General features: G+C 43.6%; 1 protein-coding gene across 2 annotated transcripts in view; it reads left to right on the top strand.

Annotated features, from left to right (window-relative positions):
• LOC109868209 (band 4.1-like protein 4) overlaps positions 1 to 26,223 on the top strand; it is a 105,942-nt gene that overhangs the window by 12,654 nt on the left and 67,065 nt on the right. For both annotated transcript variants that reach the window (XM_031802690.1, XM_031802691.1), the window contains exon 3: positions 26,104 to 26,208. In XM_031802690.1, the coding sequence (XP_031658550.1) occupies positions 26,104 to 26,208 (105 nt within the window). The remainder of the gene's footprint in view (positions 1 to 26,103; positions 26,209 to 26,223) is intronic.

Raw genomic sequence — 26,223 nt, 5'->3', positions numbered from 1 at the left:
AGGCGACATGATTTATGTTAGAAGATTTTTTTGTGAAGGACCATTGGTGGAGCGCTGCATCTCTCCAACAGCACCCTGGAGAGGTGCGCTCGGCATGGACACGCAAAATATATTGCATCAGTGCTCACCTAGATAGCCCGTATGCAACTGGGTGAGAGAAATTGTCATTCTTTTTTTAGTATAATTAACGTGAGGTTTTATGTGTTGTTGGAGGTGCTTCTTGGTAAGTTTAGGACCTGGATGGATGGGATGGCACAGGCATATAGACGGTTTTCAGTGGCAACAAGACGGGTAAAAATAGGAACTAAGAAGGAGGAGGACGAGTAACTAAGGAGGCAGTAGGTCACTGTTCCAGAGCTATGGAGAGGAGACACCCTTCCAATGAAACATGTTTACATGGAGCTGTTGTAAAAAGGAAGAAGGAGGAGTAACCAACTCAGATCCAAGCCCCTGGTGTAGAGACAGAGACACCCTTCCAGCTAGGCAGCATGTTGTGCTGTAACGGCTCCATATGTCCTCCCTCTCTCCTTTTCCCTGCCTCTGTCTCCCTCTCACTCCCTCGCCACGGAGCAGTGAGCACGCGGCACTCATTTACAGAGAATTGAGGGAAAGTGGTTCTACAAAGGCTCTGTGGAGGTCCCAGTGGGAAAAGGGAACATCTGCTCACGACCTCCCTCCTCCCCCTCTTATCCCCCCACGGAGTTGATGTGCCTGGTCGGAGAGGAGTCAGTGGCCTCTCATCCAAACCTCCACATTACAGCCCAAAACTGTCCCCTTACGCCCCCCCCATCTCCACTGCCCTAACCAGTATCGCTTAGCACCAACACGCCCCCCCCTACCACACACATACACACTGCCCTAACCAGTAGCGCTTAGCACCAACACGCCCCCCCACCCCCCCACCACACACACATACTGCCCTAACCAGCAGCGCTTAGCACCAACACGCCCCCCCCCCCCCACCACACACACACACACTGCCCTAACCAGTAGCGCTTAGCACCAACATGCCCCCCCCCACCACACACACACACACACACACACTGCCCTAACCAGTAGCACTTAGCACCAACACCCCCCCCCCCCACCACACACACATACACACTGCCCTAACCAGTAGCGCTTAGCACCAACACGTCCCCCCCCACCACACACACATACACACTGCCCTAACCAGTAGCGCTTAGCACCAACACGCCCCCCCCCCCCACCACACACACATACACACTGCCCTAACCAGTAGTGCTTAGCACCAACACGCCCCCCCCCCACCACACACACATACTGTCTGTAAGTGTCTGGTCCTCTGGCAGTCTCTATGGGGGTGCCACAGGGTTCAATCCTCGGGCCGACTCTTTTTTTTCTGTATATATCAATGATGTTGCTCTTGCTGCGGGCGATTCCCTGATCAACCTCTACGCAGACGACACCATTTTATATACTTCCAGCCCGTCCTTGGACACTGTGCTATCTAACCTCCAAACGAGCTTCAATGCCATACAACACTCCTTCCGTGGCCTCCAACTGCTCTTAAATGCTAGTAAAACCAAATGCATGCTTTTCAACCGTTCGCTGCCTGCACCCGCACGCCTGACCAGCATCACCACCCTGGATGGTTCCAACCTTGAATATGTGGACATCTATAAGTACCTAGGTGTCTGGCTAGACTGTAAACTCTCCTTCCAGACTCATATCAAACATCTCCAATCTAAAATCAAATCTAGAGTCGGCTTTCTATTCCGCAACAAAGCCTCCTTCACTCACGCCGCCAAACTTACCCTAGTAAAACTGACTATCCTACCGATCCTCGACTTCGGCGATGTCATCTACAAAATTGCTTCCAACACTCTACTCAGCAAACTGGATGCAGTTTATCACAGTGCCATCCGTTTTGTCACTAAAGCACCTTATACCACCCACCACTGCGACTTGTACGCTCTAGTCGGCTGGCCCTCGCTACATATTCGTCGCCAGACCCACTGGCTCCAGGTCATCTACAAGTCCATGCTAGGTAAAGCTCCGCCTTATCTCAGTTCACTGGTCACGATGGCTACACCCATCCGTAGCACGCGCTCCAGCAGGTGTATCTCACTGATCATCCCTAAAGCCAACACCTCATTTGGCCGCCTTTCGTTCCAGTTCTCTGCTGCCTGTGACTGGAACGAATTGCAAAAATCGCTGAAGTTGGAGACTTTCATCTCCCTCACCAACTTCAAACATCAGCTATCTGAGCAGCTAACCGATCGCTGCAGCTGTACATAGTCTATCGGCAAATAGCCCACCCATTTTTACCTACCTCATCCCCATACTGTTTTTATTTATTTACTTTTCTGCTCTTTTGCACACCAATATCTCTACCTGTACATGACCATCTGATCATTTATCACTCCAGTGTTAATCTGCAAAATTGTAATTATTCGCCTACCTCCTCATGCCTTTTGCACACATTGTATATAGACTCCCCTTTTTTTCTTCCTTTTGTGTTATTGACTTGTTAATTGTTTACTCCATGTGTAACTCTGTGTTGTCTGCTCACACTGCTATGCTTTATCTTGGCCAGGTCGCAGTTGCAAATGAGAACTTGTTCTCAACTAGCCTACCTGGTTATATAAAGGTGAAATAAAAAAATACACACTGCCCTAACCAGTAGCGCTTAGCACCAACACGCCCCCCCTCCCCCACCACACACATACACACTGCCCTAACCAGTAGCGCTTAGCACCAACACGCCCCCCCCCCACCACACACATACACACTGCCCTAACCAGTAGCGCTTAGAACCAACACGCCCCCCCCCCCACCACACACACACACACACTGCCCTAACCAGTAGCGCTTAGAACCAACACGCCCCCCCCCCCCCACCACACACACACACTGCCCTAACCAGTAGCGCTTAGCACCACCACGTCCCAACAGCCAGAAATACCCAGAGCAGAGCAGCAGATGGCCAGACCGACCATGATCATGTGATGACCCTGTTACCATGGGGATAGGTGGCACAAGCCAGAGGAGAGTAACACACTTACTAGACACATACTGCATATACTGTATGTTCGCACACACTCCCACAATTCTCACCCTTTTAAAATAATACTTCCTCCTCTGAAGGCCATCAACATGCCTGTCACTTGTCATATCATACCTCTGTCTACTGTCTAAATAGATGCCAGCTGAATATGACAGGTGTATTGATTCGTATGTTCTGTCTAGGTACTGCCATATAAGGACATAATGAGACTAATCCATCATTCTGTGTTCAGTTGATGGCCCTGATCCATACACTGCCTCCAGCATCAACAACATTTAGCCTTCACCTCTCTCAATCTCTCTTTCTTTCTCTCCCTAGGATGTAACCTTTATTTAGACACACTGTCAATACAGCTAATGAGATCTGGATCTTTAAATTACACTGGTAATTGCTTGTGTCCTCCCTGTACATACCTGCAATTAGTGTTGATTGATAGGTCTATGGTGTGTTTTCATAAGGGTGTGTTGGCTGGCCGGTGAAGGCATTTCTCTCATTATGAAATAATAGCCAATGTGCTCCCCTCATAGGTCACACTTCAAAAACAGTTGGGTGCTGGATCATTGTTTTTAGGGCAATACATTAATTACAGAATATGATCCTTTTACAGTGCTGTTTACCTCGTTATTGTGCACAAGGATGTGTTTGTGTTCATAAGGCTGATCAGTGATATAGTTTCTCTCATTATCAACCCAGTGGTCTGGCGTTAGAGAGTAGAGACAGGTCAGGTCACAGAGTCTGACACCTCTTTATTTCTTAGTCTCACCTCTAGAGGACATTTGCATCACATCTGCATAATGACTCACGCTGGGCTCATTTCACACACTTTAATTGGCTGTGAACTCTGTAAACTCTGACCTCTAATACATGATCTCTCTGACCTGGAAGTGAACTCTCTACAGGTATGTCTTATGTGCGTATGTGATACAGTTATAAATAGTGTTGTCAGATGAGGAAGAGAAATGTGACCCACCGGCTCGATTCGGTCATATGTAGCGAAATTAGAAATTGTGTTTTTTACATTGGATAAAAGTAGAGACTCAGAGCTACAAAATTGTATATCATACACTGCATGAGGAACAATGGGAAAGTAATTCTGATTTGAAAGTTGATAAACTTGTAACCTCACTTTTGGGAAAATGTCCCTTCTTGAATGTTTTGGTACCTACTGGCGAGCTCTTCTTTGTCTACACCCATTCAGAATTGTTCACACCCTCTTAAGCCTTTGCCCCACCCATCTCTTTAAGGATTCACATGTGAGGCCATGTGGTAAACAACCAAAGATTTCAAGACGAAAGGCTGGTTTATACTACGGGTCTGTTCGTAAATTTAATCTGGAGTGTCAGAGTGTGCTCAGAGTGCGCTCTGGGCGTTTGTAAACTCTGAGCATTGTCAAATTGTCGTTCAGAGCGCACACTGGGCGCTCTGGCCAAGGAGTAGTCAAGCACCCAAGCTAACTGACTAACTTGCTAGCTACTCCCAGACACAAATTAGATAACAGCTCACTGACCATTGTACTTGCCCTAGCAGAGCTGATTAGGCTGTTTTTATGTTATTCAGAGCATCGGTGACTGTAACTGTGCTGCTAGAAACAATTTCATTATGCTTTTTTTGCCAACGTTTACTGACAGCGGCCATATTCAACAGGTGTTGAGCGTTCATAAATTCAGCAGTATTTCTGCGCTCTGGCACACCTGGACGAGAGTGCTCTGAAATCGGAGTAGATAGCCAGAGCGAATTTACCAGCTACGTCTATCGAGAATTGTCGCCATGACATCATTCTATTGAAATGGTTACTTGCATTAGTGGAATCTTTTGTTTAGACATCTAGCTAAATAATGTACCATAATCCCAACTCATGACATTACTATCCTGCATGAATCTGCAAGTAGCTAACCAACCAGGTTTAATGTTAACTAGCTAACATTAGCCTGTAACTAGCAATGCAAATGGCTCTGAGATATGAATAGTATAACTACACAGATCATACACGTAACGTTAGCTAGTGAGCCAGCCAGCTAATATTAGTTAGCTAGCTAACAGTACACTTGAACTTGAAATGAAAACTACCTTCTGATAAAATTAGAAACGCTTAATATCTGAAAATGCTAGACAATCTTACCCGTATACATGGACGGACGTTTCTCCCTCCGTCACAGGTTGCCATGGTTGCCCTTAGTTTGAAGATGTAATCCGGAGAAAGGTGATCCATATAACAGCCTTCTACAACACTCTTTTTGAACCCGTCTGCATACAGTGCCTTGCGAAAGTATTCGGCCCCCTTGAACTTTGCGACCTTTTGCCACATTTCAGGCTTCAAACATAAAGGTATAAAACTGTATTTTTTTGTGAAGAATCAACAACAAGTGGGACACAATCATGAAGTGGAACGACATTTATTGGATATTTCTAACTTTTTTAACAAATCAAAAACTGAAAAATTGGGCGTGCAAAATTATTCAGCCCCTTTACTTTCAGTGCAGCAAACTCTCTCCAGAAGTTCAGTGAGGATCTCTGAATGATCCAATGTTGACCTAAATGACTAATGATGACTAATGATGATAAATACAATCCACCTGTGTGTAATCAAGTCTCCGTATAAATGCACCTGCACTGTGATAGTCTCAGAGGTCCGTTAAAAGCGCAGAGAGCATCATGAAGAACAAGGAACACACCAGGCAGGTCCGAGATACTGTTGTGAAGTTTAAAGCCGGATTTGGATACAAAAAGATTTCCCAAGCTTTAAACATCCCAAGGAGCACTGTGCAAGCGATAATATTGAAATGGAAGGAGTATCAGACCACTGCAAATCTACCAAAATCTGGCCGTCCCTCTAAACTTTCAGCTCATACAAGGAGAAGACTGATCAGAGATGCAATCAAGAGGCCCATGATCACTCTGGATGAACTGCAGAGATCTACAGCTGAGGTGGGAGACTCTGTCCATAGGACAACAATCAGTCATATATTGCACAAATCTGGCCTTTATGGAAGAGTGGCAAGAAGAAAGCCATTTCTTAAAGATATCCATAAAAAGTGTTGTTTAAAGTTTGCCACAAGCCACCTGGGAGACACACCAAACATGTGGAAGAAGGTGCTCTGGTCAGATGAAACCAAAATTGAACTTTTTGGTAACAATGCAAAACGTTATGTTTGGCGTAAAAGCAACACAGCTCATCACCCTGAACACACCATCCCCACTGTCAAACGTGGTGGCAGCATCATGGTTTGGGCCTGCTTTTCTTCAGGAGGGACAGGGAAGATGGTTAAAATTGATGGGAAGATGGATGGAGCCAAATACAGGACCATTCTGGAAGAGAACCTGATGGAGTCTGCAAAAGACCTGAGACTGGGACGGAGATTTGTCTTCCAACAAGACAATGATCCAAAACATAAAGCAAAATCTACAATGGAATGGTTCAAAAATAAACATATCCAGGTGTTAGAATGGCCAAGTCAAAGTCCAGACCTGAATCCAATCGAGAATCTGTGGAAAGAACTGAAAACTGCTGTTCACAAATGCTCTCCATCCAACCTCACTGAGCTCGAGCTGTTTTGCAAGGAGGAATGGGAAAGAATTTCAGTCTCTCGATGTGCAGAACTGATAGACATACCCCAAGCGACTTACAGCTGTAATCGCAGCAAAAGGTGGCGCTACAAAGTATTAACTTAAGGGGGCTGAATCATTTTGCACGCCCAATTTTTCAGTTTTTGATTTGTTAAAAAAGTTTGAAATATCCAATAAATGTCGTTCCACTTCATGATTGTGTCCCACTTGTTGTTGATTCTTCACAAAAAAATACAGTTTTATATCTTTGTTTGAAGCCTGAAATGTGGCAAAAGGTCGCAAAGTTCAAGGGGGCCGAAATACTTTCGCAAGGCACTGTATTTGCAACCAAGCTCCAGAATTTTCTCCATCTCCTTAGCTATCATACTCTAATTCCACTGATTTCAAAACTCAGTCCTCCAGAAAGTGGAGAGAAACACTTTGTATTCCTCATTTCATCAAGTGTTTCCTTTATTTTGGCAGTTACCTGTATATTTTCTCTCCATTCCTCTTTTTCCTAGTCAGTGTTATTTTAACAATCCCACCCTGACCACCAGAGCTACCTTATCAGTGGGGGAGATAGATGAGTAATGCAGGGAGGAAGGCTAGTGAGCAATTATGGAAGTGTTGGGAAGAAAGGTATGGAGTGTACAGGGGAAGGTTAGTAGGGTGGGGAAGGAGGGGAGTGTGTATGGGAGGGAGAGAGGGTTGGTCGGTAGGGGCCCCTATGGGAAAACATGTCAGCGTCTGTTCCGTGACAGTGCTAGCTGCTGCTTGGCACTGGATCCACTGCAGAACCTGAGGGTGTTGGTCTGGTCGGCATCTGGATGATGTCATACAGTACAGTCAGTCACACCACAGTTCTTTCCTGCCGGGGGTCAGGGTTTTCAGTTACTGTAATGAGGAGGAGCCCTATAACAATGGCTGTTGCTCTGCCCTGGGAGACACTGACAAATGAAATCATAATCAAATTGTATTAGTCACATCCTTTGTAAACAACAAGTTTAGACAGACAGTGCAATGCTTACTTACAGGCCCTTCCCAACAATGTAGAGTGAAAAAAATTGTATAAAAAACGTAAAAACACGTACAAAATGAGTAACGGTAACTTTGCTAAGTACACGGGGTACCAGTACCGAGTCGATGTGCAGGGGTACGAGGTAATTGAGGTAGATATGTACATATAACTAGGAATAAAGTGACTAGGCAACAGGATAGATAATAAACAGTAACAGCAACCTATGTGATGAGCCAAAAGACTTGCAAAATGGGTCAATGCAGATAGTCCAGGTAGCTATTTGGTTAACCATTTAGCATTCCTGTTCGTTCCAGACTTGGTGCATCGGTATCGCTTGCCGTGCGGTACCAGAGAGAACAATCTATGACTTGGGTGGCTAGAGTCTTTGACAAGTTTTAGGGCCTTCATCCCTAAAAGTGCTGAGACAAACCGAGACCAACCATGCATACTGTACTGAAGCCATGTACTTAGGTATGTAGGCCTCCATAGTATGTACTCTACATACATTCACTGAGGCCATATGTACTGTACTACTGAGTTCCTAAGGGAAAGATGCGTTGTAAGTTGTAACAGCCATACACTAACTTCCTTGTTATAGCCATTGGTCTTAAAACAGAAATTGTGATTCTGGAGTTAGTTGGAATCGTTACTGCTTGAGCGCTTCTACCATATCTGACGGCTGGGGGCTGCTTATCCTAACACAGAAAGCATAGTTGCGTGTTTCACTGCGATTCCAAAACCAGTCAGAGAGAGGTCAAGTCAACAAGCAAGAAGTAGAATGTCAAACAAGGATAAAACGTTGCAGTAAGAATGAACTCAAATGGATGATCAATTTGTAGCGCACTCAGTGGGTTTTCCCCCTTTGGGTACTTAGGGCCAGAGAAAGCAGCAGTGATCACAATTATTCCCCATTTACCAGGCCAGTCTGAAAATGAGTTAGATGCTTTCTTCTCCACAGCTAATCACGCAATGGTAACTGAGTGCAAAAATTATGTTAATGTGGGTTGTGGTATACCTGTGAGTCATGAATGAACATAAGCACTACACATATGTGGCTGTGATCACGCCATGATCCTGCAAACTCTGTAAGCAACATGGGGTAGAATAGATTCTGTGCTCACATAGACATTGAGGAGTTCTCTCATCCAAAGCAATCAGACTCAATATACTGTATTATTATAGTAGACTTGATAAGCGTAGGTTTTATTCAGCGAAGCATAGACAAACGATATGCGGTTGTCAAAAGCGGTCATAATCACAGAACTCATGGCACGTCAAATCACAGCAGTCGTATTCATAATGTCTTGTGATAAATGAGGTGCAGAGAGACAAGTGAAGTCTACATGTGGAGTCTTTGAAATGAAAACAAGTTGAGCACGGCAATTATGTGACATCAAAAAATGGCGCCACACCGCATCCAGTAAACAGTCGCTTTCAAACTAGGGATTACGTGGCTTATTGAGGTAAGACAGTAATTCTTGTCATAGATTGTGCATGTATGAGCTACACATTGACACATCCAGCCCAAAGGCTTAAAAAATACTTACTAGTTGCCAAAGTTACAGAGCATGTCTAACACACACATCCATCACACAGTCATTTAGAGAATGAAGTACAGAGCTGGTGTGACTCGTGAGACAACCGTCTAGCTGGTATGCATCATGTGCTTTAAATAAGAGAGAGGGGGAGGGAGAGAGAGAGAGAGAGAGAAAAGGAAAGAGAGGGGAGAAAGGCTGGTGAAGAGGAAGGTAGGGGGAGAGAGAAAGGAAAGAGGGGAGAAAGGCTGGTGAAGAGGGGGAAGGTAGGGGGAGAGAAAGGAAAGAGAGGGGAGAAAGGCTGGTGAAGAGGGGGAAGGTAGGGGGAGAGAAAAGGAAAGAGGGGAGAAAGGCTGGTGAAGAGGAAGGTAGGGGGAGAGAAAGGAAAGAGAGGGGAGAAAGGCTGGTGAAGAGGGGGAAGGTAGGGGGAGAGAAAAGGAAAGAGGGGAGAAAGGCTGGTGAAGAGGAAGGTAGGGGGAGAGAGAAAGGAAAGAGGGGAGAAAGGCTGGTGAAGAGGAAGGTAGGGGGAGAGAGAAAGGAAAGAGAGGGGAGAAAGGCTGGTGAAGAGGGGGAAGGTAGGGGGAGAGAGAAAAGGAAAGAGAGGGGAGAAAGGCTGGTGAAGAGGGGGAAGGTAGGGGGCGAGAAGGAAAGAGGGGAGAAAGGCTGGTGAAGAGGGGGAAGGTAGGGGGAGAGAAGGAAAGAGGGGAGAAAGGCTGGTGAAGAGTGGGAAGGTAGGGGGAGAGAGAGAAAGGAAAGAGGGGAGAAAGGCTGGTGAAGAGGGGGAAGGTAGGGGGAGAGAAGGAAAGAGGGGAGAAAGGCTGGTGAAGAGGGGGAAGGTAGGGGGAGAGAGAAAGGAAAGAGGGGAGAAAGGCTGGTGAAGAGGGGGAAGGTAGAGGGAGAGAAAGGAAAGAGGGGAGAAAGGCTGGTGAAGAGGGGGAAGGTAGGGGGAGGGAGAGAAAAGGAAAGAGAGGGGAGAAAGGCTGGTGAAGAGGGGGAAGGTAGGGGGAGAGAGAGAAAAGGAAAGAGAGGGGAGAAAGGCTGGTGAAGAGGAAGGTAGGGGGAGAGAGAAAGGAAAGAGGGGAGAAAGGCTGGTGAAGAGGGGGAAGGTAGGGGGAGAGAGAAGGAAAGAGGGGAGAAAGGCTGGTGAAGAGGGGGAAGGTAGGGGGAGAGAGAAAGGAAAGAGGGGAGAAAGGCTGGTGAAGAGGGGGAAGGTAGGGGGAGAGAGAAAGGAAAGAGGGGAGAAAGGCTGGTGAAGAGGGGGAAGGTAGGGGGAGAGAGAAAAGGAAAGAGAGGGGAGAAAGGCTGGTGAAGAGGGGGAAGGTAGGGGGAGAGAGAAAGGAAAGAGGGGAGAAAGGCTGGTGAAGAGGGGGAAGGTAGGGGGAGAGAGAAAAGGAAAGAGAGGGGAGAAAGGCTGGTGAAGAGGGGGAAGGTAGGGGGAGAGAAAAGGAAAGAGGGGCGAAAGGCTGGTGAAGAGGAAGGTAGGGGGAGAGAGAGGAAAGAGAGGGGAGAAAGGCTGGTGAAGAGGGGGAAGGTAGGGGGAGAGAGAAAAGGAAAGAGAGGGGAGAAAGGCTGGTGAAGAGGGGGAAGGTAGGGGGAGAGAAAGGAAAGAGGGGAGAAAGGCTGTGAAGAGGGGGAAGGTAGGGGGAGAGAGAAAAGGAAAGAGAGGGGAGAAAGGCTGGTGAAGAGGAAGGTAGGGGGAGAGAGAGGAAAGAGAGGGGAGAAAGGCTGGTGAAGAGGGGGAAGGTAGGGGGAGAGAGAAAGGAAAGAGGGGAGAAAGGCTGGTGAAGAGGAAGGTAGGGGGAGAGAGAAAGGAAAGAGAGGGGAGAAAGGCTGGTGAAGAGGGGAAGGTAGGGGGAGAGAGAGAAAAGGAAAGAGAGGAGAAAGGCTGGTGAAGAGGGGGAAGGTAGGGGGAGAGAAAAGGAAAGAGGGGAGAAAGGCTGGTGAAGAGGGGGAAGGTAGGGGGAGAGAAAGGAAAGAGAGGGGAGAAAGGCTGAAGAGGAAGGTAGGGGGAGAGAGAAAGGAAAGAGAGGGGAGAAAGGCTGGTGAAGAGGGGGAAGGTAGGGGGAGAGAGAAAGGAAAGAGCGGGGAGAAAGGCTGGTGAAGAGGGGGAAGGTAGGGGGAGCGGCAGATAAACTGCAGGGAAGCAAACTTGGTGCTTTTCGGCGATATTCACCGTTTTGATTTCAAAATAGGCCATCCACGTGAATCATGAATGGTCAAATCCATTTACACAGAATGCATCCCTACGGTGCCCAATGCTTGACTCGGGATGAAAGAGGTGCAAGAGCTGTCTTTTTTTCACAGAAATTCCCAAATTACATTATGCTATAGAGACCTCAGATTTGTCACTGTTTAAGAGTTCGTACACATTTTGGCAGATGGAATTTCATGACTTTTCCATGAATTCTCCATAACGTGAACACAATTTCCATGACCAATAATTGGTGGCGTCTCTATGTAGCCTACCTGAAAAAGACAGCATAAATGTGGTAGTGACACTAGAAGACAACTGGTCTCTGATCCCATGAAGGGTACTATCTCTTGCCATTGTGCCCTTGATCAAGGCACTTAACCCCCCCACAAAGTATAATAACTGCACTGTTAGGCTACTGTACATGTGGTCTACCCTCCATCTGAACGAGCTTCAGAGTATGCAGGTTTTTGATCCAACACTTAAAACACACCCAAGTCTGCCTATCAAGGTCCTGCTGAGCAGCTGCTGTTTAGGCTACAATGTGGTGTGTTAAAGCAGGGATTAAAAATGTTTATCTATAACCTTATAAGGCTAAACTATGGTTTCAATGGAGCTCTACGCACAGCATGGAAGCTATTTGTCAATTAGGCTATTTTTAGACTATTTTTAGCATTGTCAGAATTACATGGCTAGCCTACTGTTTAATAGAGGGGAATCCCAGCTTTCAAATAATGGTGTCAGATTTATATCTCAACACTGCTGGTGCAAAGGCAACAATGAGTCAACGACATTAATGCTTATAGATACAAATTAACTAGCTAATAGCTTGTAGCATGGCTAGTTATGTTTTGAATGAGCTATTTAGTTAGTCTATCATTATTTTATAGGCTACCTTCTGCTGAAATGTCTCTCTCGCTCTCTCCTCGTTCAATATGGGATTATACTGATGACAGAACTATGTGAGTTTGCATTTTACATTTCGTGGTTGCAAATTGAGTTTTGTGTTTGCAAGTACGATTCGCGTGTAAATTAATTTTGCAAACTAGTATCAACTAGTATCAAGATTTAAACATTGGTCGCAAACTTGTAACTTTACATTTTATTACAATCAATAAGATTTGCAAACAATTTCTTTTCAGAATTATTGCAAGTCCATTTACGACTGCTGTTATTCAAAAAATACAATTGCAGATTTTGAATCTGCGATCGCTCTGAGTTCTGTCACTGTTGTCACATTGTAGAACGATTTGTAAATTTGTAGGAGGAAATGTGCAAGTAACATCTTGATTTGCTCTCTGGGTGCAGACCTTTTACACCTGACCAATCAGTTCCCTCTGCCAAAACCACAGCCGCCAAACCATTGGCTGGATTGTTCCATCAATCAAATATCAGGAAGTAGCTAACCACATGCACGAGAGGATGTGGTAAAGAAAAACAAAACAATCACCTTGAAGGCAATTGTCTCTTATCGGTGTACATAGATTTTTGGTTGAAAAGGCATGACAGACAAACTACAGACCATCCATTGCATTGACAGTTGCTGTTGGGTTAGCTATCTGGCATTCATCCTAGCTTTTTCAAATTTAACTAGGCAAGTCGGGTAAGAACAAATTCTTATTTACAATGACGGCCTAGGAACAGTGGATTAACTGCCTTGGTTAGGGGCAGAACGACAGATTTTCACCTTGTCAGCTCGACCTTTCAGTTACTGGCCCAATGCTCTAACCACTAGGCTACCTGCCGCCCCAGCTTTACCATCAACTGGCTAGCTTTATATATATATATATATATATATGAGAAAATGAATATATTTGCTAGTTAATCATCTGATTGATAGTTTATATAAATGCCATTTAGCTAGCTAAATTGAAACTACTGTGGGAACGGTAGCTTAGCTGACTCCCACCATCATTACTGCCATGTAGCTAATGTTAGCTAGGTTTCTAGAAAATTAAACTATAGCTATATTTGCTAGCTATATTTTAAAATACATTTTGTCAAACTACTTAATTCCACTGCCTATGTATTAATCGGTGACTGAAAAAGTTGGCAAGAAAAATGCCCCTCTAAATTTCACTGCGACTAGACTCGTAGGCTGTATTGGTTGGGTATAGTTTGGCTGATGTGCACATTTACACAGGTGTTCAATTAGCCTGGTTAGCCAAGTTACTGACTGACTAGGCTTATTGTTATTCATGTTTTTATTATTGCATTTCAGATGAAGAGGGAGTAAAATCACTAGAAAGCAGCATGCTGCCAGACCACCACATGACCCTAGACGTATTAGTCAACGCTTATGAATTGGATATTGTATGTGAATTCCCCATTTGGATCAATGATACTAACGAAATGGTTGGATTGTTCAGTAACGTGCAGTAAATGCTAATACGGCTTTGGTGATGAAAGGTACATATTGAATTTGTCAACTCCCTATCAGACCAATGCATACTGCTTCAAGCTGCCTGTGTGTATACTGGGGCCTTCAATGGTACCTTCCCTTTTACAGCAAGGGTCTCCTTATTGCTGTCTCCTAGGCAATTGACATGTACTGTATGTTCTGACCAATCGGAATCCACGCTTCAAGATTGTGATGATCACGCGGGCAGGGACATGTTCCAGGTAGCTTCAGAGAATAATATCGGTTTATACGCTGATTCGGTGAGTGTGTTTATAAGGAAGTGCATAGGAGATGTTGTACACACTGACTATTAAAACCTACTGTTACGAATCCCTTTTGGCCCGACAGTCTAGGGGGGGGATGGTAACGAGACCCGTAACATAACTCATGCAATTTATAATAGTGACAAAGTAAAAGTGAGAACGAAATAACCACGACAACTCAAATCTACCGTCAAACTCAGGGTTTATTAATAAACACACGGTAATGGGGGGAGCAGGAAAAGGGGCTGAGCTGGACCCAAGGAAAGAAACAATAAGTATTCAAAAACACCCCTAAGCTAGACTAGCCTATTTCAACAACAGCTAACTAACTAACCAAAAATACAGTGGGTGGTCCGCCCATTTCTAACTAGTGTATTTAACAATGTTTACCTACGGGTAGTGTATGCCCATGGGCGACTTGTCTTGGTTCCCCCTTTTCCCACCAGCAAACAAACAAACACCATAACCAAAAACAATACTCACAGGTGATGACAAAGTGCTATGGAGGTGCTCAAACAAAAGATATCTCAATACATAAAGAGAGTGAAACCGAGAGATCTACAGACATGGCATTTACAGAGAGATTGAGCTCCACAGCAAACAACTGACAGGGAAAGAAAGGGAAAGGAACTGTGATTGGGTAGGAAACAGGAGGAGGTGTGTCTTCTGATTGATGATTGGTGACTGATTGGGGAGTGATGATTTTCACCTGTGAGGGGAGAAGGAGAGAAAAGAAACCAACACACAGGATACACACACAGGATACTTGTATCCGTAACGCCTACCCTAAGCAGAAACTGTGGATCGATGACGGCATTCGCGCAAAACTGAAAGTGTAAACCTATTAAACCATGGAAAGGTTACTGGGCATATGGCTGAATACAAACACTGTAGTTATTCCCTCCACAGGGCAATCAAAGAAGTGAAATGTCAGTATAGAGACAAAGTGGAGTAGCAATTCAATGATGTATGTACACACAATCACGGACTATAAAAAGAAAACCAGCCACGTCACAGACACCGACATCTTGCTTCCAGACAAACTAAACACCTTCTTTGCCCGCTTTGAGGATAATACAGTGCCACTAATGCGGCCCGCTACCAAGGACTGTGGGCTCTCTGTGGCCGACGTGAGTAAGACGTTTAAAAGTGTTAAACGTGGCATCCCTAGCCTCAGAGCATGCGCAGACCAGCTGGCTGGTGTATTTACGGATATATTAAATCTCTCCCTATCCCAGTCTGCTGTCCTCACATGCTTCAAGATGGCCACCATTGTTCCTGTACCCAAGAAGGCAAAGGTAACTGAACTAAATGACTAGCATTAACTTCCTTCATCATGAAGTGCTTTGAGAGACTAGTCAAGGATCATATCACCTCCACCTTACCTGTCACCCTGGACCCACTTCAATTTGCGTACTGCCCCAATAGGTCCACAGACAATACTATTGCCATCACACTGCACACTGCCATATCCTGTCTGGACAAGAGGAATACCAATGTAAGAATGCTGTTCATTGTTGACAGCTCAGCATTCAACACCATAGTACCCTCCAAGCTCATCATTAAGCTTGAGGCCCTGGGTCTCGACCCCGCCCTGTGCAATTAGGTCCTGGACTTCCTGACAAGCCGCTCCCAGGTGGTGAAGCTGGGAAACAACATCTCCACTTTGCTGATCCTCAACACCCCACAAGGGTGCGTGCTCAGCCCGCCTATCCACATCGACAGGACAGCAGTGGAGAAGGTGGACATTTTTAAGTTCCTCAGTGTACACATCACAGACAAACTGAAATGGTCCAACCACACAGACAGTGTAGTGAAGAAGGCGTAATAGCGCCTCTTAAACCTCAGGAGGCTGAAGAAATTTGGCTTGTCACCTAAAACCCTCACAAACTTCTACAGTTGCACAATTGAAACCTTCCTGTCGGGCTGCATCACTGCTTGGTACGGCAACTGTACCGCCCATATCCACAGGGCTCTCCAGAGGATAAGTTTCATAAGTATATACTGTATTTTATACCATCTATTGCATCTTGCCTATGCTGCTCGGTCATTGCTCATCCATATATTTGTATGTGTATATATATTGTTATTCCATTCCTTTACTTACATTTGTGTGTATTAGGTAGTTGTTGTGGAATTTTTGGATTACTTAGATATTGCTTCGGAACTAGAAGCACAAGCATTTTGCTACACTCGATATCCATGTGTATGTGACCAATATAATTTGATTTATGTAACTACTTAAATTCATACAAACTGCTACGAACACAAGAACAGACTTATATTAACTTGGCCCTGCCTGTGTTTAGACTAGTAGCCCTGTTCTGATCTTTTTTTCACTAATTGGTCTTTTGACCAATCACATATACATTTTGTTTTACATCAGATATTTTTCAGAGATGACCAATTAGTGAAAAAAGATCAGACTTGGGGTGCCTGTCTAAACCTTTATCCTATTTTTCAGTCTTGCCTGGGATGTATATTTAGTTCGCACACCTGTGTGATGTCTTTATATACATGAATGAAAATGTATAGGAGACTTTCATTGATATTAACCTTTTTGAATCATATGCTCTAAGTGTTGTCTTGATAGAGAACATCTGCAAGTCACAAGAGTAGTTAGTAAAAATAACAGGATAAGTACATTTTTTTTGTAACCTTCCAAAAAATGAAAATAAGTTGTTTATACCTAACTTTATTTCAAATTTGACAATTTGAAGCCTTGAGAGTGGCATCCTTCCTCAGGGAACTGTTTGCTGACAACAGGGTGGCAGGTTTTTGTTGTGCTGCTCTCGAGTTCCCAGTCGACTCACCTGGGAATAGGGGTACGATACATTAGTTTTAATAAAGGTCTGGGAGACTAAGGGCTGTTCTTATGCACGACTCAACACAGAGTGCCTGGATACAGCCCTTAACCGTGGTATATTAGCCATATACCACAACTCCGAGGTGCCTTATTGCTATTATAAACTGGTTACCAACATAATTAGAGCAGTAAAAATAAATGTTTTGTCATACCCATGGTATACGGTCTGATATACCATATCTGTCAGCCAACTAGCATTCAGGGCTCGAATCACCTGGTTTATGATCACACCGCCATAGTGTAGGAGGTTTGCATAAAGTATATTACCACCAGCAGAGCTTACTTCTCTGCGCTCTGGAGAGATTTACATGTAGTTGATATGAAAGCTCTGGAGGTCCTTGGAATATTCTGTCTCTGTTGCACCTGTAGAGAGATATATAAAGATACCGAATGCTCTTGAAAGAAAAAGCAAGAGTTAACATTTACATTGTTTATTGAGGACTATAAGGGTCAAATCAGACAAATTGGGTGTGGGGGATCCATCGAGACGATCCATCAACCAATTAAAAACGTAAAAACAGCATTCTTCCCCACCAAACAGCCTCGTTGGACATGCGTTTCATGCATTTTGGTTTGAAAGTAGCCTTACTCTGTAACTTCGCTCTCACTCCCCCTGACACCTAAACCCTCACCCCTGACCTCCCAGGGCCTCCTGCAAAACCCTCTAATCACAGTATCTCTGACAGGGAGTTACTCCAGGAGTAGACAGGTTTATGGGGCATAGGGCTTCTCCACTCCTCATGTGATTGGAGTATTAGCTATAAATATCTTTTTTTTCTTTAAATATGCATGACTTACAGACATGGAGTGTTCCATGTTCCTGCTGGTAGTAGGTCTCCACCTGGATGCAGGGAAATAATAGTCCCACTAAGCGCAAACCAGATGGGATGGCGTGTAGCTGCAGAATGCTGTGGTAGCCATGCTGGTTAAGTTTGCCTTGAATTCTAAATAAATCCCAGACAGTGTAACCAGCAAAGCACCCCCAAACCATCACACCTCCTCCTCCATGCTTCATGGTGGGAACCACACATGCAGAGATCATCCGTTCACCTACTCTGCATCTCACAAAGACACGGCGGTTGGAACCAAAAATCTCAAAAATTTTGACTCATCAGACCAACAAACATATTTCCACCACGTCCATTGCATGTGTTTCTTGGCCCAAGCAAGTGTCGTCTTCTTATTGGTGTCCTTTAGTAGTGGTTTCTTTTAGAGGTCGACCGATTAATCGGCATGGCTGATTAATTAGGGCCGATTTCAAGTTATCATAACAATTGGTAATCTGCATTTTTTTAGATGCCGATTATGGCCGATTTACATTGCATTCCACCAGGAAACTGCGTGGCAGGCTGACCACCTGTTACGCGAGTGCAGCAAATCAAATCAAATTTATTTATATAGCCCTTCGTACATCAGCTGATATCTCAAAGTGCTGTACAGAAACCCAGCCTAAAACCCCAAACAGCAAGCAATGCAGGTGTAGGCCAAAACCTAGGAAGAAACCTAGAGAGGAACCAGGCTATGTGGGGTGGCCAGTCCTCTTCTGGCTGTGCCGGGTGGAGATTATAACAGAACATGGCCAAGATGTTCTAATGTTCATAAATGACCAGCATGGTCGTATAATAATAAGGCAGAACAGTTGAAACTGGAGCAGCAGCACGGTCAGATGGACTGGGGACAGCAAGGAGTCATCATGTCAGGTAGTCCTGGGGCATGGTCCTAGGGCTCAGGTCCTCCGAGAGAGAGAAAAAAAGAGAGAATTAGAGAACGCACACTTAGATTCACACAGGACACTGAATAGGACAGGAGAAGTACTCCAGATATAACAAACTGACCCCAGCCCCCCTACACATAAACTACTGCAGCATAAATACTGGAGGCTGAGACAGGAGGGGTCAGGAGACACAGCAAGGAGCCACGGTAAGTTGCTAGCTAGCATTAAACTTATCATATAAAAAACAATCCATCTTCACATAATCACTACTACACATGGTTGATGATATTACTAGGTTAACTAGCTTGTCCTGCGTTGCATATAATCAATACGGTGCCTTTATCAGCGAATCACAGCCTACTATGCCAAACGGGTGATGATTTAACAAAAGTGCATTCACGAAAAAAGTACAATCGTTGCACGAATGTACCTAACCATAAACATCAGCAGCCTTTCTTAAAATCAATACACAGAAGTATATTTTTTTAAACCTGCATATTTAGTTAAAAGAAATTCATGCTAGCAGGCAATTTTAACTAGGGAAATTGTGTCACTTCTCTTGCATTCATTGCACGCAGAGTTAGGGTATATGCAACAGTTTGGGCCACCTGGCTCATTGCGAACTAATTTGCCAGAATTGTAAATAATTATGAGAACATTGAAGGTTGTGCAATATTTAGACTTAGGGTTGATAAAATACGGAACGGTTCCGTATTTCACTGAAAGAATAAACTGTTTTTCTTTTCGAAATTGTAGTTTCCAGATTTGACCATATTAATGACCAAAGGCTCGTATTTCTGTGTTTATTATATTATAATTAAGTCTATGATTTGATATTTGAGAGAGCAGTCTGACTGAGCGGTGGTAGGCAGCAGCAGGCTCGTAAGCATTCAAACTTTACTGCGTTTGCCAGCAGCTCTTAGCAATGCTTGAAACACAGCTGTTTATGACTTCAAGCCTATCAACTCCTGCTATTAAAGTACTAAAGTGCCTATAAAAACATCCAATAGTCAAAGGTATATGAAATACAAATGGTATAGAGAGAAATAGTTGATGCATCATAATTCTTATAATATCTATAACATAAAACTGGGAATATTGAGCCACCAGCTTTCATATGTTCTGTGCAAGGAACTTAAACGTTAGCTTTTTTACATGGCACATATTGCACTCGTACTTTCTTCTCCAACACTGTGATGTTGCATTATCTAAACCAAATTGAGCATGTTTCATTATTTATTTGACTAAATAGATTTTATTGTATTATATTAGATTAAAATAAGTGTTCATTCAGTATTGTTGTAATTGTCATTATTACAAATATATATATATATATATATATATATATATATATATATATATATATATATATATATATATATATATATAAATAAATAAATAAATAAATAAATCATCCGGTTAATCGGTATCAGCTTTTTTTGGTCCTCCAATAATCAGTATCGGCGTTGAAAAATCCTCTAGTTTCTTTACAGCAATTTGACCAAGAAGGCCTGATTCACGTAATCTCCTCTGAACAGTTGATGTTGTCTTTTACTTGAACTCTGTGATGCATTTATTTGGGCTGCAATTTCTGAGGCTGTTAACTCTAATGAACTAATCCTCTGTAGCAGAGGTAACTCTGGGTCTTCCTTTCCTGTGGCGGTCCTCATGAAAGCCAGTCTCATTATAGCACTTGATGGTTTTTTGCGACTGCACTTTGAGAAACTTTCAAAGTTCTTGACATTTTCTGGATTGACTGACCTTCTGTCACACCCTGACCTTTTTATGTCTCTATTTTGGTTTGGTCAGGGTGTGAGTTGGGTGGGTGTTCTATGTTGTGTAGTTCTATGTTTTGGCCGGGTAGGGTTCTCAATCAGGGACAGCTGTCTATCGTTGTCTCTGAGAACAATACTTAGGCTGCCCTTTTTCCCACCTGTGGTTGTGGGAAGTTGACTTTGTTTAGGGCACATAGCCTTTAGCTTCACTGTTTGTTTTTGTAGTGTTTATTGTTTTGTTCGGCATCATTTTCCAATAAAGAGAAAATGTACTCTCACCACGCTGCACCTTGGTCCTCTTCTTTTAATGGCCGTGACACCTTCATGTCTTAAAGTAATGATGGACTGTCATTTCTTTGAGCTGTTCTTGCCATAATATGGACTTGGTATTTTACAAAATAGGGCTATCTTCTATATACTAACCCTACCTTGTCACAACACAACTGATTGGCTCAAACGCATTAAGGAAATAAATAACACAAATTAACTTTTAACAAGGCACACCTGCATTCCAGGTGACTACCTCATGAAGCTATTTGAGAGCATGCCAAGCGAGTGCAAAGCTGTCATCAAGGCAAAGGGTGGCTACTTTGAAGAATCTCAAATATAAAATATTTTTTGATTTGTTTAACACTTTTTTTGGTTACTACATGATTCCATATGTGTTATTTCATAGTTGTTATGTCTTCACTACTATTAATGAAAAACACTGAGGTGTCAACTTTTGACTGGTACTGTATATTTTATGGATACGGCTGGCTGCCCATGAGTCAGTCTTTTCTTTAGGACTTTTCTGTTGTCATAATTGTCTATATTGGGCATTTGGCTGACCAGTGATGTGTGAATAGCTAGCTTACTAACATTTGCAAAATATGGGAGTAATGATATAATATATGGTGAGCAAACAGTTTGTAAATGGAAGTGTAAAATGAAGTGTTACTCTAGGATGTTGCTGGGCCCAGCACAGGTAGTGTGGACCCATGGTCTTCTGGTACCAGACAGCTCATAGGTGAGTGCATTTGAGCTAGGAAGGAAACAAAGACACAGATGTACTGCCAGTTCCTTAATATGTTGGCTCTATACTGTATGTAATAGCACTTAGGAATGACAGACAGTGACAGCAGAGGAGAACAAGACAGACAGGCAGAGAAAATGCAGCGACAGACTGCACAACAGGGAGGCAAGAGAGACAATTTGGTGCTTTTATTTGTTGTGTTTGTCTTAAACATGAGCTAAAAAAATAGGAGCACTATGGGGGGTGCGTGCAGTGAGTGCACGGTGATGTGGGCTAAATGCCAGGGATGAATTTTTGTCCCAGTCGGCCCCTGGGCCCATGATGGCGAGCTGGGGTATGCAGACATCAAGAAAGATTCTATCTTTGGAGGATTCTTCCTATAAATATCTATGAACGGTTCCACCAGCCTTATTAGCCTCTAAAATGTCATTATTTATGAAAACAATTACACACAGTGTATCACAAGGCCTTTCTTTGAGAGCCTAGTTACAGTGCCTTAAAGTATTCACACCCCTTGACTTTTCCCACATTTGTTGTGTTCAGAGCCTGAATTTTAAATTGATTCAATTGAGATGTTGTGTCACTGATCTACACACAATACTCCATAATGGCAAAGTGGAATTTTGTTTGTAGACATTTTTTTAAATGAATCAAACAAATGAAAGCTGAAATGAATACTGAATGTTATGGTAAGACAAAATAAGTTCAAGAGTAGAAATGTGATTAGCAAGTAAGTTGCATGGACTCCATTCTATGTTCAATAGTAGTGGTTAACATGATTTTTGAGTAACTACCTCAACTCTGTACCCCACACACAATGATCTGTAAGTTCCCTCAATCAAGAAGTGCATTTCAAACACAGATTCAACCACAATGACCAGCAAGGGTTTTCAATGCCTCACAAAGAAGGGCATCGATTGGTAGATGTGTAAAAAATAAAATGTAGTTTCTCAGCAAAAAAATATTTATCCTTTTTGGGCCCTCACCAGTTTACATCTCTGAAAGAGGGAGAGGTGGGGCGAGAGAAGGAGAGCAATAGATATAGTAGGGTATCAGAGAGAGCGAGAGCGAGAGAGCCTGTCTCCTGTGTCAGACACAGGCAGCCCACTTGTGATTCACTGGGAGTGCACCTGCAGATTGAGAAGATAATGAAAACATGCAGATGAGTCTTGAATCACAGAGGAGGTAATTAACTGTTAACATGAGGAAGTGCTCTACTTCAGATGCCTTAGGAATGAACTTGGACCTACTCATCACATACTATGTGGTCTTCTTGGACTTCAAATCAAATTTTATTAGTCACATGCGCCAAATACAACAGTATTCAGTACAGTGAAATGCTTGCTTACGAGCCCCTAACCGACAGTGCAGTTTCAAAAAATAAGAGATAAAAGTAACAAGTAATTAAAGAGCAGCAGTAAAAAATAACAAGATATACAGGGGGAGGGGGGGGGGGTGCCGGTTAGTTGAGGTAGTATGCAGGTAGAGTTAATTAAAGTGACTATGCATAGATGACAACAGAGAGTGGCAGTGGTGTAAGGGGGGAACTGCCAATAGTCTGGCTAGCCATTTGACTAGATGTTCAGGAGTCTTATGGCTTGGGGGTAGAAGCTGTTTAGAAGCCTCTTGGACCTAGACTTGGCGCTCTGGTACAGCTTGCCATGTGGTAGCAGGGAGAACAGTCTATGACTGACACTGCCTGGTATAGAGGTCCTAGATGGCAGGAAGCTTGGCCACAGTGATGTAGTGGGCTGTTCGCACTACCCTCTGTAGTGCCTTACGGTCAGAGGTCGAATAGTTGCCATACCAGGCAGTGATGCAACCAGTCAGAATGCTCTCGATGGTGCAGCTGTAGAACCTTTTTGAGGATCTGAGGACCCATGCCAAACCTTTTCAGTCTCCTGAGGGGGAATAGGTTTTGTTGTGACCACTTCATGACTGTCATGGTGTGCTTGGACCATGTTAGTTTGTTGGTGATGTGGGCACCAAGGAACTTGAAGCTCTCAACCTGCTCTTAACTTCTTGAATTCTTAATACGAGTGTAAGCCGTGACTTCTAAAAACCCATATAGATTCACTAGGTTTTCCCACACTGCTGATTGTAAACCTACTGCTGAAAATGGCATAGTCTGCTCTAGGCAGTCACGTTTGGTCTCTAACCAGCCGGTCTGTGTGCTCATGCCTTTGGGGGCGTAAATCATACTGACTGTTTGTCAGTGTACACCACGTGATTCATCAAAAATGTGCTTTGTGGTTAAGAAGAGCAGTCCTCTCCACTGTATCTCAGAGAGAAACACACACACACACCATTTCCTCCTCTCTGTGTCAAGAGCAAACAGAGAGAATTAGGTAAAGAGAGAGTGATGTCCTCCAGCCAAGATGGATGTTGGTGTCCTGCTAAAGAACAAATCGCACACAAACCCAAAGTAAACACACTGCTGGTCTGTGAATGATCCACCCGAAATGCTCTCTCAATCATACCCCAAGGAACTGAGTGTGTGTGTGTACATGCATGCATGTGTGTGTTGACTTTGAAAAGGAAAATGGAAAAAGAGGAGGGTAGGAAACCCTTGGTTGGGTTGGAATGTTAGTGTGTTTGTCATGTGTTTCAGCCTCTGACTCACCTTGAGATGATGTTTACTGTGAGTAAACCTCCATCTTTCATTACTGGCATCGATGCCTCCATAGTAGAAATACATTTCCTCTCTTGGGATGTAGTCAAATTGCCCTCAAGGTAAAAAAAATGTTGTATTTTTTCTTTAACTAGGCAAGTCAGTTAAGAACAAATTATTATTTACAATGACGGCCTACCCCGGCCAAACCCGGATGACGCTGGGCCAATTGTGTGCCACCCTATGAGACTCCCAATCACGGCCGGATGTGATGCAGCCTGGATTCAAACCAGGGACTGTCGTGACGCCTCTTGCACTGAGATGCAGTACCTTAGACCGCTGTGCCACTCGGGAGCTCCGAATGTAACTGAACGCAGGTGAGAGAGGAGGGCTTGGTTGGGTTTTGCTCCTCGCTGAGGCTTGGCCAGTTGGGATTGATTTGTTTGATTTAAATGATTTGGTTATCTATTGCAATATATACTTACACTATATCCTCAGTTTTGGATTGATGCTGTATCTACAAGGGAAAAGCAAAAGTGCTGACTGAGCTAAAGATGTGGTCAAGGATTTTTCTTCATCCTACAAAGGAGATATAGATTTATAGCAATTATCTTGTAACAGTGGGATAGGTGTTATGGAAATTCTACTGTAACAAGGGTTTGTCTGGTTCATACTAAAATCAGAGTCCTAAGTTTGTTTCTTTTAGCAGATAAATGGTAATAAGAGGTGAGGTGCGTAAAATTGCAGTGTAAGGCTGTTTTCACCGCATAGCAAAGTAATAATTTATCTCTTCATATTTCCCTGGAGACATATGTCTGCTCTCTTATAGAGTCCCTTCATGTTATTTCTAAATCCAGACACGGCAAGCTAAAAGAGAGACTATATGTCCTCATCCTGAAGTGAATAAAATATGTGCTATGCTGTATGCCAGTGGTCTGAGTCAAGATCACTTTGAGTCAAAAATGCAAGCCAAGATCTACCGCTCAGATCTTTTTTAAACAGGACTTAAATATGTAAGCCTATGCAACATTAACCAATTAAAAACAGTTCTGTAGCAATGAGGTTTGTGCATTACGCTATAGGCCCAATACATTATCACTGCATATTGGCTCTGCTTGAATTGCCAATGTGGTTCTTCTCAGACCGTTTTAAAATGATGTTTTTTAGATGTAGGATCACACTGGTAATAATTTGACTGATGGCTGACTCACCCGACTCATCGTTACTCCACCCTCCTTCCCTCCGCTGAGAAAAGGGGACCGAGTCTTCCAGCTAGTAGCCTCATGCACCAATTCATGTTTCTCCTATGACCAGAGAAAGTGAAATATCCCTTGATATTAAAAAAAGACAGAAGCCGCTAATAATTACAACTCGAGCTGATCTGAACACTTTGCTTCAACTTCTTCATTGCAGCTGCAGTGCTGGTTGTCGCCTGTGGAAGCTGGGAGAACCCGCACTTTGTGGCTTCTGATGGTGTTGAACAAAGTGTTGCCAGAATAACAACTTAAAACACATAAAAACAGCAGACTTTTGCTGTATTCGTTGAGTCTCTCTACAGTCATGGTTTTAAAATTGTTTTTACAGTCTATAGTGCGAGCAAACTGTGCAGACATGGGATTCTGAGCTATCCGATTGGCCAAAGGTAGGCCTATACGTGCACTTGATTTTCTCTCTGGGAGTTCGACCTTCAGACACATTAAATGGTTATGTATGGGAACATTTTGCCTTCCTGGCGCTAGGGCTGCGGAATCAAGTGCACCTACCCCTAACAGCACGAAACCAAAAAAATAGGAACGCATGGCTTTATGGTTGGGGTTTTTACAGAAATGTTTGGTGACCGACTAGGAATGCCTTGGAGATGGACCAGTCGAACGTGGTCGACCGGTTGGTGACCACCGCTGTATGCCATATATTGTTGAAACTATTTATTCTTCAAAAAATGATACAGAAGTCCACCATGGTATTTCAGAATACTTCACATGTTGCTTCAGAATGCATTAATAGCCACAGTATAATATGACTGTCACCCATTTTATATTCTGTCAATTAAAAACACTGACCTCTACTTGAGAATGGCTTTGCTTGGCAACACATTTGAATGTGACTGAGACACTAATTCCTAACCTCTTGTGTTACACAGAAGTCCACTAAGGGGTCGGTGGTGCTGGACTTTGTGTTCAACCATGTGAACCTGGCAGAGACAGACTACTTCGGGCTGCGCTACTGTGACCGCAGCCACCAGACGGTCAGTCACCAATGA

The sequence above is a fragment of the Oncorhynchus kisutch genome, linkage group LG23 (genome assembly GCF_002021735.2).
Source record: "Oncorhynchus kisutch isolate 150728-3 linkage group LG23, Okis_V2, whole genome shotgun sequence".
Lineage (NCBI taxonomy): Eukaryota > Metazoa > Chordata > Actinopteri > Salmoniformes > Salmonidae > Oncorhynchus > Oncorhynchus kisutch.
Note: the sequence above shows the minus strand (reverse complement) of the source record. Positions and strands in the feature narration are given on the sequence as shown.